General features: G+C 41.0%; 1 protein-coding gene across 2 annotated transcripts in view; it reads left to right on the forward strand.

The window, feature by feature from the left end:
• Positions 1 to 14,897, forward strand: part of VIRMA (vir like m6A methyltransferase associated) — a 66,064-nt gene that overhangs the window by 12,691 nt on the left and 38,476 nt on the right. For both annotated transcript variants that reach the window (XM_004597237.4, XM_058668789.1), the window contains exons 2-5: positions 3,299 to 3,414; positions 9,617 to 9,703; positions 11,018 to 11,066; positions 12,596 to 12,764. In XM_004597237.4, coding sequence (XP_004597294.2) covers positions 3,299 to 3,414; positions 9,617 to 9,703; positions 11,018 to 11,066; positions 12,596 to 12,764 — 421 coding nt within the window. The remainder of the gene's footprint in view (positions 1 to 3,298; positions 3,415 to 9,616; positions 9,704 to 11,017; positions 11,067 to 12,595; positions 12,765 to 14,897) is intronic.

The raw sequence follows: 14,897 nt of genomic DNA on the forward strand, positions 1-14,897 counted from the left end.
AGAGGAAAATGGAGATCAGCTAGCTGTCAGCCTCATTTGTATTTATCCTGTTTAATTTTTTACCTTTGAGAATTTGAGTCCTTTTTTTTTCTTTTAAAAAGTGATTTATTTATTTTTATTGGAAAGCCAGATTTGTAGAGAGAAAAAGAAACAGAGAGAAAGATCTTCCATCCTCTGGTTCACTTCCCACGTAGCTGCAATGGCTGGAGCTCAGCTGATTGGGAGCCAGGAGCTTCTTCTGGGTCTCCTACGTGGGTGCAGGGTCCCAAGGCTTTGGGCTGTCTTCAGCTGCTTTCCTAGACCACAAGCAGGGAGCTGGATGGGAAGTATGGCAGCCAGAATCGATCCGTGCTCATATGGGATCCCAGTGAATGCAAGGCGAGGGTTTAGCCATTAGGCTATTGTGCTGGGCCCTTGAGTACATATGTATTTTAAAATACATATCTATAATTTTCATAATCAATTTATCTTTGGTGATGTTTACATAGGTAAGGATGCATGCCCATGTGGACCACTGATTAGGGTGGGGAAGATTGAGGAGTGGAAGAAAGTGGGTGAGGCAACTGTTTCCAACCTCCCTTTGTTCAAGTTCAAGTATCTGGCAAAAATGGGGAGAGGGCTGCTTCCAGCAGCCCAACATAACTGCCCTGGGATGAGGGACAGCTACCTGATACCCCAGGGTCTCCAATGTGGAGCATAATCTGAGGGCACTGCTGAGATGGTTTTGATAGTTTAAGATGCTGTTGATTTTCTTGCTCTAAGGATGAGAAAATCCTTCTAAGGTCCACTGACTGATACAACCTTAGAGTCTCAATTCACCCAGATACTTGCTGTCAAAGTTTGAATGGGAAAGCTGTCCAGTTTGTCCTGCACTTCATGGTGCTAGATGTTCTCTGCAGGCCTCAGTGAACTGGTTGCCATGTCCCCCAAGTTCATCTGACATGCTGTCCATTGCACAAGCCACAGGTCCTGTAATTTTCCTCGTAGATGGAGTTTTGAGTCCAGTGGTCCAGACCCTGTCTGCTGGTGTGTCCACATCGCTCCCCCCCATCTTTTTTGTTTCCTGTGGGGTTGTCATATTTTTTTCTTTTACAAATTTTATTGATATACAGAGAACAGATTTCATACATCCCATACAATCCCAAGGAGACCATACTTCCCTCACTCCCCAGATTCCTCCCCTGCAGTCCGCTTGCCTCCCTCCCATCTCTTAGTCTTTTTTTTTTTCAGACATAATTTTTTTCTTAGACTGTTTTTTTCCTTCTTGCTCTATCTGTTGGGGGAGGGAGAAGACAACGGGAGAGACTATGCCCAGCCTCCCAAGCGCCTCAGTACCCAATGTCATCCTAGGATCCCCGCTGTGGAGCATGTTCTGAAGGTTCTGCTCAAAGTGTTTCGACACTTCTGAGATGCTGTTGATATCGCTGCTCCAAGGATGAGGAAATCGTTCCAAGGTCAATTGGCTGATATAGTCCACCTCAGAGTCTCCATTTGCCCAGAAGGTTGCTGTCAGGCTTTACTGGGGTGGTTGATCAATTTCTGCCCTCCTTCCTCTTCAAACCAATGGATGCTGCAGCCTAGCCCAGCCCACCACATGCTTGGCCTTCATGTACACCAGGGGAAACTGAGCCCAGTCAGAGTGACCTCTCAATAAGCCCCTCTGGACCAGCCCCCAGCTCTGGTTCCTGTGCCTGCCAGCATGTACAATGGATTGGTCTGGTCTGTCCCACAATCTGATTAAGATCTTGTACATGTCATTGGGCATTGAAGCCTAACTCAGCCTGGCCACTTCCACCCTCCAATCCACACTCATGGTAGTGGGTACCTCCACCTGTCTAGTCAGGCCAGCCCCCAGTCTTGGTTCTTATGTTCACTAGTGGGGGTTGCAGCCTATCTGAGAGGTGCCCACAGACTACCCGTACCCGCTCCCTGCTCCAAATATTGTACTCTCCAAGTGGTTCTGCAGTCTAGCTCAACAGGACTTGCCCCCGTCCCAGCACTTCCAGCTGATGCTGTGGCAAAGCCCGGCCCACCTGCTCTTATTCTCACTCATGCCTGTTCCAAAGGATACGATCGGTTAGCCCAACCTGGCTTTCCCCCTAATCCAGTTAACATACAGCCAATAGGTATTGTAGCCCTGCCAGGACTGGTCTGTTCCCAGTCCCAGTTCTCAGGCTCACCAGCAGGAGCAGTGGCCCAGCAGTACCCCCCCCCCCCACATATCTTAAAAAAAAAAAAGGCAACTATGCTGGCACACTGGTATGATTAATACATATTTGGTATTAACCTGACCCAGAATGCTCATCAGGTATTAGCTGCTTTTCTCAGAGCAGTGTAACACTTGCCTAGATACAGTCAACCTGGACAGTTGCCTACAACTGGGGTCTTGGGTACATTTTAATAGAAAAGGTTTTGAAATTTTCATGCCTTCATAATTAATTATAATCTCCACATTTAAAGTGCAAGTTTAAAAAGTCATTCTCTGTCACATTTTGGGAAGTACTAGCTGAACAAACTGTTCTCCTGGTTTGTTGATATACATGATGTTCTTGACAACTTTAAGAGAACCAGTCTTTCGTGATGTAATAGTGTGTGAACTGTTCTCATGGTTAATTTTGACCAATTAAGTGGAGTGAAGCTCAGTGGCTGAACTGTTAGGAAAAGTTGATGTAAAATAAAATTGCCCTAAAATAATGTGAAAAAAAATATTGTCCAATACCTACATTTGTTTAATCATGTCAGATGATATTTATGATTTGTTCTAAATGGAATTTATGCTATTTTATTATGGTAAATTCTTAGTTTGGGGTTTTTTTAAATGATAAGAAAATTCTGCCTTGAATGAGCATTCTGAACTGAACTGGTATGACGTTAGCTGTAATTCTTATTTAGTGATGAATGTGACTGTAGAAATAGTAATGTTCTTATTACAAAATATTATGCTACAAGCTACTGGGAGTCTTCTGTAACATGTAGTGATTATATCATATTGGCTTCCTCAAACTTCAGGAAACCAATATTTTGAAAGGCAGCTGGCACCAGATAAAGAATTATGGCTACATATTGATAAGCAAAATATCAGCAGGAAGCTAAATGCACCACAGAAAATGTTTCACTACTTGAGAGGCGTGTTTTTCTGATCAACTATTTTTAAAAATTGATTTATGCAGCATTGTAAAAAATAAAACATTTATGGGGTTTGTTTTAAGGTTATTTTAAAGTTCTGCAATAAAATAAATATGAATACATGTTGAATTGAGAAAGTGTTTTTGCTTATGGTCTTTCTCTTTTTTTAAAGCAAAGTTCTCATATAGATGTGGTTCGCTTTCCATGTGTGGTTTATATCAACGAAGTTCGAGTTATACCCCCAGGAGTAAGAGCCCACAGCAGCCTGCCTGACAGCAGGGCGTATGGGTGAGTCAGCACTTTTTGTTTTATTTTTAAAAAAGTTCATTTTTTTGAAAGGGAGACACACACACACACACACACACACACATTCCTACACCCGCGGCTGGTTCTCTCACTAAATACCAGCCATTAATTTGGTCAAGTGGAAACTGGAAGCCAGCAACTCAGTCTGGGTTTCCCACATGGGTAGTGGAGACCCAAGTGCTTGGGCTGCAACCTGCCAGCTCCCAGGGTTTATGATGTAGGGCCCTGGGATGGGAGTGGAGCTAGGACCCAAACACAGTCTGTCACGTGGGATGAGAGTATCCCTTAGTGACATCTTCACTGCTGTGCCAAAGGTCCTGCCCTTCACTTTGTCTTTTTTTTCCCCAAACAAAAGCATACACCATCCTTTATTTGATTCCCTGCAAGTTTTTAAGAATCGATACAATAGAATGCTTTTTAAGAAGTTTCTTCTTGGACTTGGTGTGGTAGCCTAGTGGCTAAAGTCCTTGCCTTCCATCCGCTGGGTTCCCATATGGGTGCTCGTTCTGTTCCCGGCAGCCCTGCTTCCCGTCCGGCTTCCTGCTTGTGGCCTGGAAAAGCAGCTGAGGACCTTGCACCTGTGTGGGAGACCTGGAAGAGGCTCCTGGTTTTGAAGTGGCACAAATGTGGCCGTTGCAGCTGCTTGGGGAGTGATTCAGTGGATGGAAGATCCTCCCCTCTGTCTCTCCTCCTTTTTGTATATCTTACTTTCCAGTAAAAGTAAAATAGATCTTAAAAAATAGTTTCTTCTTGACCAAGGATTTGCTTTAGAAACACATTTTAAAAGTGAATATTTAATATTTTGTGAATAATAAAAACCCTGAGACTTTATTTATTTATGGTTGTGCCTTATTGTAATTGTAGATTTTCTGTGTAATGTATAATCAAGTCATAAACTTGGAAACAGCAAATTATTTAAGTACTAATAAGATGCTTCTTTTCAAATACTTTAAAGTTGTTGAAAAATGTTTTTCTTAAACATTGTGGAATGGACTAATAAAGTAGATGAACTATTTTAAACCTTATTTCCTTCCCCCTTGATAATAAGAATGAATATTTAGGAATATATTTCTTATAAATTAATATATGTTTATTGCATTATTTCATAGTATTTGCTTTCATGACCGATCTTCTTAGGCTATGTTTTTTTGAATAGGTTCAAATTTGCATTAATCATGATTAGTAAATAGTTATTTCAAGTCTTCTCTTTTCAAGATTTTATTGGAAATTAAGTAAATAAATAGTTCCTGACATGCAGGCGCAGATAACTTTTAACCCCTAATCTAAAACAAGAAGTTGTTGTAACATGAATAATTAATATCTTCTGATTTTAATTACATGGGCTCAAATCTAAATCCCGATTTTTAAAACATTGATGTATGTAATTGGAACCTCTTACGTAAGTTTTAAACATATGGTCTAGGTATTAATCTTACGTGTCAATACCGTATTTCATTTTACACATGTTGTGGAAAACTGAATTTCTGTTACATGAAAGAGTTAATCTGTTTGTGGGCTCGAGCTTATGAGCTCAGCTCTTCATAGTTGTGAGCAATGGTTACTAATTACTATAAGTATAAAATCTTCAAATATGCCATTCAAAAATTAAAACATACAAAATTGATTTTGTGATTAGCATTCACTTAATTAATTTCATACCTTTTCCCCCCTCCTTTAAATGCATGTTTTTCCAGTTTTCTTTCTAGCTTTTCTGTAAAGGGAGGTGTGCAGACAGTGAGAAAGATGGCATCATGATAGTGTATCTACACCTGATCTTAGCCCCAAGCCTGAGAAGTGATGATGATAGTGCATCTATTAGCCTTTTTTGTTTTTATTTTTACTAAGCAGGGAGAGACTGATTTATCTGTCCACTGGTTTACTCCCCAGATGACCACAGTAGTCAGGCCTGGGCCAGGCTGAAGCCAAGAGCTGGGAACTCCATCTTGGTCTTCCCTGTGGGTGTCAGGGGTGCTAGTATTTGGGTCATCTTCCGCTTTTTGAGGCACTTTAGGAAGAAGCTGGACAGGAAATGGAGCAGCTGGGTCTGGATCCGCCTCCACCCCCACCCATATGGAATACCTGTGGTACAAATGGTAGCTTAGCTTGCTACACTGCAGAGCTTTCTGCCAATCATCTTCTCTGATTAGATTAGTATTGGACAAAAAGGGACTGTTAGCTATCTGTTGCTCCATGACCCATTTGAGCAAATTTATCAGCCTAAAATAGTGAGTATGTATTACCTCATATTGTTTCAGAGGGTTGTAATCCAGGGGTGGCTTAGCTGGCTCAGGTTTTCTCATGATGTTAAGATAGAGGTCAGGGCATCAGTTTGAGATGTGAGTGAGGCTGGAGAATTTGCTCGGAGGCTCCTGCCTGTGCCTGCTGGCAGGAGGCTTCAGTTCCTTGCCAGAAGATCCTCTCCATGTGCTTACTTTGGTCTTAACAAGAGTTACTGCAGAGAGAGTGATCCAAGGCTGAGAGTTTGTCTGGGATAGAAACCTTGGGGTTTCGGACCCGGCGGCGTGGCCTAGCTGCTAAAGTCCTCGCCTTGAACGCACCAGGATCCCATATGGGCGCCGGTTCTAATTCCGGCAGCTCCACTTCCCATCCAGCTCCCTACTTGTGGCCTGGGAAAGCAGTTGAGGACGGCCCAGTGCATTGGGACACTGCACCTGCGTGGGAGACCCGGAAGAGGTTCCAGGTTCCCGGCTTTGGATCGTCGCGCATCGGGCTGTTGCGGCTCACTTGGGGAGTGAATCATCGGACGGAAGATCTTCCTCTCTGTCTCTCCTCCTCTCTGTATATCTGGCTGTAATAAAATGAATAAATCTTTAAAAAAAAAAAAGAAACCTTGGGGTTTCATTACTTAATAACAGAAGTCTCAGACCATTGCTTTTGTTGTGTTCTGTTGGTTACTGGTCTACTGGTGCAGTGTGGGTGGGGACTGCACAGTGAGTACCTGGTCCCCTTGTCATTGGGGGTTGTGTTTGAGGCTGACTGCCACTCTAGGCAAAATGGTTCTTTACCATTAGGTTTATTGGGTAGACCTGTTAGTATTTCCTCTTCCTTTTTCTCAAGTTGGGATATAGGAATGTTCTTATTTTATTTTTCTTTTTATAAGGCACAATTATGGAGAGAGAGAGAGAAAGAAAGAAAGAAAAAGAAACAAAAGAAAGAAAGGTCCTCCATCTGCTGATTCACTCCGCAAATGGCCGCCGTGCTAGGGCTTGGGCCAGATTGAAGCCAGCAACCAGGAGCTGCTTCTGAGTCTCTTGTGCATGCAGGGAGATCCTGCTATGTTCCACTGATTGGGCTGTCTTCCACTGCTTTCTCAGGTACATCAGCAGGGACTTTACCCACAGTGCTGGCCCTGCATGTTTGTTTTATGATAACTAAATATGAAAGCATCAGAAACAACACATTGTTAATGGGGTTGGCATAGTGGATAAAGCTGCTGCCTGTGACGGCGGACAATCCATATGGGTATTGGTGTGTGTTGCTGCTACCCTGCTTTCTGATCCAGCTGCCTGATGATGGCTTGGGGAAAGCAGTGTTGGATGGCCCAAATGTATGGACCTGGCCACCTGTGTGGGAGACTTGGATGAAGTTCCTGGCTCAGGATGGGAGTCAGGACTAAGTACTCCAATATGGGTGTGGATTTCCAAGTGGCAATCTTGAGCTTCTGCCAAATGCCTGTCCCTGTTTTGTTTTCAAGTGACTAGGACTGGAGTTGGGGAGGAGGGAATGATAAGTAAAAAATCTGTACTTCAACCTTTCCCCACCTGCAGTTCCCCATTCCAACATTTTTTTTGCTTGAGATGTTTGAGGCCAGGGTCTTATTTGAAGAGGAAGGGCAAGAGGCAGAGAATTACATATGATTTTTGTTTCATTTAAGGTAAGTGTATACTTCTAATCTGTTTCTACTGTATGTATTTGTGTATTCCTTTATTTCATTTAACATTTTGGAAGATGTGTTTATTTGAAAGGCAGAGAGAGGGAGAGACAGATTTTCTATCCACTGATTTAACTCGGCAAATGCTGCGATGATCAGGCTGAAGCCGGAAACTGGGGTTGCCATCTGGGTCTCCCCTGTTGGTACCAGGGGTGCAAGCATTTGGGCTGTCATGTGCTGCTTTCTCAGGTGCATCAGCAGGGACCTGGGGACTGACACTCAGAGCAGGCACTCCAGTGTGGAATTGACCACGGGACCAGCCACTTATTTAATACTGTATGAGGAGTACTTTCACGTTAGCTAATAATATTTGAATGTATGATTTTTGAATAGCTACATAATCTAATAAGTGACTGCTGTAATTTATTTGTGTAGTGTCTTCAGGGGAGACCCCTAGGTTTTTAAAAATAAATTTAATGGTTTATTTATTTATCTGAAAGGTGGAGTTTCTGAGTTTCTGCTGGTTCATTCCCCATATGGCCACAGCAGTTAGGACTGGGCCAGTCCAAAGCCAGGAACCAGGAGCTGCTTCTGGGTCTCCCATGTGGGTGTCAGAGACCTAAACACTTGGGCCATCTTCTTCTGCTTTCCAAGGTGCATTAGCATGGAGTTGACTTGAACCAGTGCCTATCTAGGATGCTGGCACTGCGTGTGATACCTTTGCCAGTTATACCACAGTGCCAGCCCCTTTAGTTTTCATAGTATGGTGAGTGTTCTCTTGAAAACAAATCTTGTTTTCACGTATCAGTATCCCCATAGAAACGCTTTGTAGAAAAAGTGAATTCTCTCCATTGATTCATTTCCCAGTTACTGATTCATTTCCCAGCCGCTTGCAGTGACCAGACGACCAGGAACTGCATCCAGGCTTCCCTCATGGGTGAACCATCCTCTTTTCCCAAATCATTAGTAGGGAGCTGGATCAGAAGTGAGGCAGTGGAAACATGAACTGGTGCCCATATGTGATGTCAGTGTTGTAACTGGTGGCTTTACTTGCTATGCCACATCCCCAGTCTCAGGACATTATCTTTTACATCAAGCTATAGCAAGATTTATGCAAATTAAATAGGCTTTAATTTTAGCTTTATAGTCTCCAAAAATATTAGTATAAATTGTTGCTATGAAAATTTCAATTTGTGGATCTAATGCTAAAATTATTATTGTAGTCTTATATTACTGTATGTTAAGTTGAAGTAAAATTGCAATAATATGCTATTTAAAGCTAGTTAATTCTTAATTTTTTGCTATTGAAATTGATATGTAAGAATTATACAGTCAGTTTCAGAACAATTTAGCTTTAAAATACATTTACAAATTTAGATATTTAAAATACTAGCAGGTGGATGGGTCAGTTGTTACTTCTCTGCCTGCAGCACCAGGATCCTATATAAGTACCAGTTCAAGTCCTGGTTGCTCAGCTCTGATCCAGCCTCATGCTAAGGACCTGGGAAAGTGGCAGATGATTCCTAAGAATCAGGGCTCGGAAGAAGCTCTTGGCTCTTGGCTTCTGACTGGCCCTGCTCTGGCTGTTGGGGGCAATTTGGATATTGAACCAGCAGATTGAAGAACTCTCTCTACCTCTGTTTCAAACAAAAGTAAAATACATCTTTTTTTTTTTTTTTTAAGAAAGTATACAACATTTAAAAATAATAAAATAGCTGGTGAAAATATTTTATTAAAATTTTAGTTTTGATAATACATGAACATTTGGCTACTTGCGAATTGGATGTAGTAAAATTGCATAATATATAGCTGGGTAATCTTATTAATTTAAATTATAGAAGTATTGGCCCGGTGCAATAGCTTAGCCTAGTGGCTAAAGTCCTCCCCTTAAACATGCCGGGATTCCATATGGGCGCCGGTTCTAATCCCAGCTGCCCTGCTTCCCATCCAGCTCCCTGTTGGTGGCCTGGGAAAGCAGTTGAGGACAGCCCAAAGCTTTGGGACCCTGCACCTGCATGGGAGACCCGGAAGAAGCTCCTGACCTCGGACTGGCTCAGCTCCAGCTATTGTGGCCACTTGGGGAGTGAACCATGGGAAGGAAGATCTTCCTCTCTGTCTCTCCTCTCTGTATATCTGATTTTGTAATAAAAAAAAAAATAAATCTTTAAAAAATATATATAAGTATTGTATCCTAATCATGGAATTGCTATTAATTTTATACTGACTGCTTTTGTTGTGATATAGCAACTGATTGTTATGAAGGCTGACATGTCAACTTTGTTTGATTTACAGGGAGACGTCCCCTCACACATTTCAGTTAGACTTGTTCTTCAACAATGTGAGCAAGCCAAGTGCCCCTGTTTTTGATAGGTTGGGAAGGTATGTACTTGCTATGTAATTTTCACCACAAACTCATGAATTACTAGGAAAAGTGGATTTTTTTGGGGGGGGATAACAGAAAAAGGATTACCTGGTAGTAGATCTAAGAGTGAAAGATTTATTTAGCATTATTGACTTTTAAGGGGATGTTGAGTTTATTCTCAAAATAAGTTGCAAATATGTTAGAATCTGGCCATCTTTTGTTTGCACTTCTTTTTTATTTTTAAGATTTATTTGTTTGCATATCTTATGCATTTGATACTGTCATGATTTAATATCCTAATTTGGTTAGATTATTTCAATTCTTAAGGAAATAAATACATTAAGAGGTAATATATTGTATGTGTCTCACCCCACACAACTGCACAATATAAAATTTCAGTCACTTTTTAGAATTGAGATCTTTATTATTGACTCATTTTGCATTATTTAATACATGCTAATTATTATAGAAGTAGTTGTAATATCTGCGAATTTACTGTTAAATGAATTTTCTTAGATTGCATTTATAAAATAAAAAAAGGTAAAGGCAGCTTAAATGTGAAAAAAATGTCTATCCTTAGGAGAGTTTTAAGTTTCTTAAACTTTACTCATTTTTTTCTTGGAACTTCTCATTATTATATTATTATTAAGTTGTACCCTTGTATGAAATGAAATCTATATATGGAATTTACATAAGAAGAGACAGCTGATTTTTAATATTTTGAGATGTTTTTCTACTTGATAAGAATAGATATTTTAAGAGATTGAGAGAGACAAAGAAAGTTATCTTCTATCCACTGTTCCCTCTCCAGATGGTTGCTGCAGCCAGCACAGGGCTGGGAAGTGGCCCGGAGCTGGAAGCTTCATCTGGGTCTCCCAAGTGAGTGGCAGGATCCCAAACATTTGGGTCATCTTCCACTGCTTTTCCTAGGCCGTCTGCAAGGAGTTGGATTGAAAGTGGAATAGCCAGGATTCAGTTGGTGCCCATATGGGACGTTGGCATTGCTCGTGCCAGCTATATCAGCTGTACTACAGTGCTGGTCCTACGGTGCATATGTTTTAGGACTATAATGCATTGATTCTCTGCTTTGTTTGAGAATTACTTTGCTTTGGAAAAAAAAATTATGTTCACCTCAAACATAGTTTCTGAGTTTGATTTTACCATTTTTTGTAATAGTAGTGTGGATATTAAATTAAAACCAAACTTGTGGCTTACTTGGGAAGTCAAAACATAAATCCAGCATTTGATTCTGTTGAAATATGGAAAAGACTTCTTCATGAACTGTGATGTTCAGTGCTTGAACCTGTGTGTTTATTCCTCCTCTCTGACAGCCTGGAATATGATGAGAATACTTCCATCATCTTTAGACCCAACTCAAAGGTAATTGTGCAGTCGTTTTTCAACTTGTCATTGCTGTTATTTGTCACCTCCCTCTGGAATTTTTGATCCATATCAATAACTGATGCAAAGCGTGAGTTTACTTGGTTATAGTGCTACAGAATGTCATTGCTAGAGACTGTTTTATGTTATTTAAACAAAGCAAAATTTATTTGGGCCAGAAACCTCCCTCAGCAGTCCATGTCAGGGCTGCAAGAGAGGAAGACCTTGGAATTTTTTAAAAGTGGAGCAGTGACATTGTAATGACAGTCTTCACTGTAAACCATTTCTGTATTTCATATTTTAGCCATAATAGGTTAGCATTGTGCTTCCCTTTTGATCTTGACAGGCAGGTAAAAGTGTTACTTGGTGCTACTCTGCTTTATTTAATGTTTCTTTATGAAATACATAGCTTATATTTCTTTCAAAACCAAAGTTTATACATTTTTGTTGCTATAGTAAATGTCATTCTAGGAGATTTAATGAAAGATCTGAAACGTAAAAATAATGGTGATCTAGTATGGTAGTATTCGGCTTGTTTGATTTTTGGAGACATGAGGATTTAATCCTCACCGTCATACTTAGTTTAGACTAAAATTTATCTTCCTACGTGTGTGTCTTCCTTCCATTGGAATTTGTGTTTCCATAAGCTGTCAGTCCTTGTCTGTAGACTCTTAACCTGCTTTCTGGTCCCCACTTTCCCTGTGCAGTTTAGCAAGGACAATAATGGTTTCTTCCTCATTGTGTCTGCAGAAGGTGTCCCACAATACTTAGCTCATCTTTACCCAATACTGGGAGTGAAAAGAAAGTTTAGACGTCAGCCCCTTTGCTTCCCAGGACAGGCTCTTCATATTCGTGATAAGTCAATCATAGTGTTTATTTTGATCATCTCTGATAGTTATTGTAGACGTGTAGTGATTATATTCAGATCTTGGTGATAAGGCTCTGAAAAGCATTAGGTATTATTTTATAAGGAAATATCTGTAGTTAATGGCATTAGTAAACTTTTGTTTTTAATGAAAAGGCTTCTTTACTAAAACAATGTGTATCCTGCCTCTGGATCCCTTTTTTCTAAAGCACGATATGTATTCATTAAGTGTACTTGGGTTTGTGATTTGGCCATGTAAGAAGAATGCTGCACAATCTTATGAATTGCGTGTTTGTGGCACCATTTGTGTTTTTGTCATTTTTGTGACTCTTGTAGTTATTGGAGATTAAGTCATTAATTAGCGATAACTCCCACCTTTTTTTCATTCTCATTTCTATTCTCTCAGGAGTCTAGGTATATTTTGTGCTCTTTCAACAGGGTTGACGTACAACTAAAGGAATGAGATGTAGTCTTAGGACAAATTTAGTTGTGGTGGCTTTGAAAGGCTGTATGAAAGCTGTTTCCATAGGTGAATTTCACCAATGTTGGCTTTTGCCTTTTTAGCCTATATTTAAGGACTTTGTTGAAGCCTAAGTTAATTTGGCAACGACATACTTCCAGCATGTTAAAATAATTTGCAATGCTTTTTCCTGTTCACAATCAGGTGAATACTGATGGTCTGGTGCTCCGAGGCTGGTACAATTGTCTGACACTGGCAATATATGGGTCAGTGGATCGAGTGATAAGTCATGACAGAGACTCTCCTCCGCCTCCACCTCCACCTCCACCACCTCCCCAGCCACAACCAAGTTTAAAAAGGAATCCAAAACATGGTGAGAATTTTGTTTTGTTTTAACAATGAAATGTAGGTCTGATATGGTATGGAAAGGTAGTTCAAGGGCAGGTGTCACAGTGCAGCAAGGTTAAACTCCTCCTTGCAGTGTCCACTTCTCACATCAGAGTGCTTGACTTGGCTACCTCATGCTTCTGCTGTGTCTGTTAATGTGCCTTCAAGGCAGGAGGTGATAACTCCAGTACTTGGCTTCCTGCCTTTGTGCAGCTCTTGGCTTCAGGAGAGCCCAACCCTAGTTGTTGGAGGCATCTGGGGAGTAACCCAGCAGATGAATGATTTCTTTCCTTCTTTTTTTGTCACGCTTTCAAATAAATAAATGTTTAAAGAGAAAAAGATAATTCAAAGAACTTTTCTACCTTTTGAACCTTGCTTAAGATGTGATACCTGTTTTCCACTTTAAAAAAAAAAATTAATTTGAAAGGCAGAATTACAGAGAGATAAGGAGAGACCACACACAGAAAGAGCTTTTATCTACTGATTCACTCCTCAGATGGCTGCAATAACTGGGCCAGCTTGCAGGCAGGAGCTCATTTTAAATCTTCCTCGTGAGTATTGTGCCCAAACATTTAGGCTGTACGCTGCTGCTTTCCTAGGTGCATTAGCAAAGGACTGATCAGAATTGGAGCAACCAAGACTGGAACCACTGGTATCTGTATAACATGCTATTGCTGCATACCACTATAACGGTCTTTTCATTCTTTTCTATGTTGAAAGGGTGCATTTTCTTCCTCTAGAGAGCTTTTAGCATTAAAAAAAAATTGTTTGGGGCCTGGCATGGTGGCCTAGCCGCTAAAGTCCTCGCCTTGAACACGCCAGGATCCCATATGAACACTGGTTCTAATCCCGGCAGCTCCACTTCCCATCCAGCTCCCTGCTTGTGGCCTGGGAAAGCATTCAAGGATGGCCCGAAGCCTTGGGACCCACGTGGGAGACCCAGAAGAAGCTCCTGGCTCCTGGCTTCAGATTGGCACAGCAGTGGCCGTTGCGCTCACTTGTGGAGTGAATGGAAGATCTTCCTCTCTGTCTCTCCTCCTCTCTGTATATCTGACTTTGTATTAAAAATAAATAAATCTTTAAAAAAATTGTTTTAATAGACAAAAATAGTGGAAAGGATTCCTGTCTGCTAGTTTGCTCTCCCAGATGGTACAACTGGAGCTAGGCTAAGTTAAAGCCTGAGATTACATGAGATCTCCCACCTGGGTAGCAGATACCCAGTTACTTGAGCCGTCACTCTTGCTTTCCAGGGTTTATTATTTATTAGCAGGAAGTGGGAGTAGGAGCCAAAGGCAAGTATTGAATCTAGGCACTTTGATGTGACATGCAAAGTGTGGCTGTGGATGTCTTAACTACCTCCCTCTATCAGAAGTTTGAAATTGATCTGCGGGTTTTTAAATGATCATGCAAGTCATTGGCTATTTATGTTTACTCTCACAGTTATTTCCCAGTTCCTGTTAATGCAGATCCTGGAGATGGAAGATAGTAGCTCAGATAATTGGGTCCTTGCTACCCAGTGGAAACCTGTATTGAATTTCTGGTTTGACATTGGCCTAATTTCAATACCAGCTAGCCATTTGAGGGGTTGAATCAGCAGTTGGGAGTACTCTGGCTTGCAAAAAGATTCTTTCTAAAAATATCTCTAAAAGAATAATAGGAAGGTTGCTACGTTTTCTGAAATAATTGTTATTTAATCCCCCCCCACACACACACTCCCAGAAGTGCATTGCACATTTGTTTAGATGTGAAAATCTGAGCCAAGCAGATTTATCCCATTTTGAGATTTTTCTATTAACTGAAACAAGAAAAATGAGATTTTCAGTGTATTTCACTTGCTTTACTTTTGTTTTTTTAAAGACATATTCATTTTTATTTGAAAGGCAGTTTTACAGAGAGAGGGAGAGATAGAGTGCTTCTGTCTGCTGGTTCCCTCCCCAATGGCTGGAATGGCTGGAATTGGGCTGATCTGAAGCCAGGAGCCTGGTGTCTTGTTCGGGTCTCCCACATGGGTGCAGGGTCCCAAGGACTTGAACCACTCTGCGCTGCTTTCCCAGGCTGTAAGCAGGAAACTGGATTTGAAATGGAGCAGCCACAACTACAGCTGGTGCCCATATGGAAC

Source organism: Ochotona princeps, chromosome 9 (genome assembly GCF_030435755.1).
Source record: "Ochotona princeps isolate mOchPri1 chromosome 9, mOchPri1.hap1, whole genome shotgun sequence".
In the NCBI taxonomy this organism is placed as follows: domain Eukaryota; kingdom Metazoa; phylum Chordata; class Mammalia; order Lagomorpha; family Ochotonidae; genus Ochotona; species Ochotona princeps.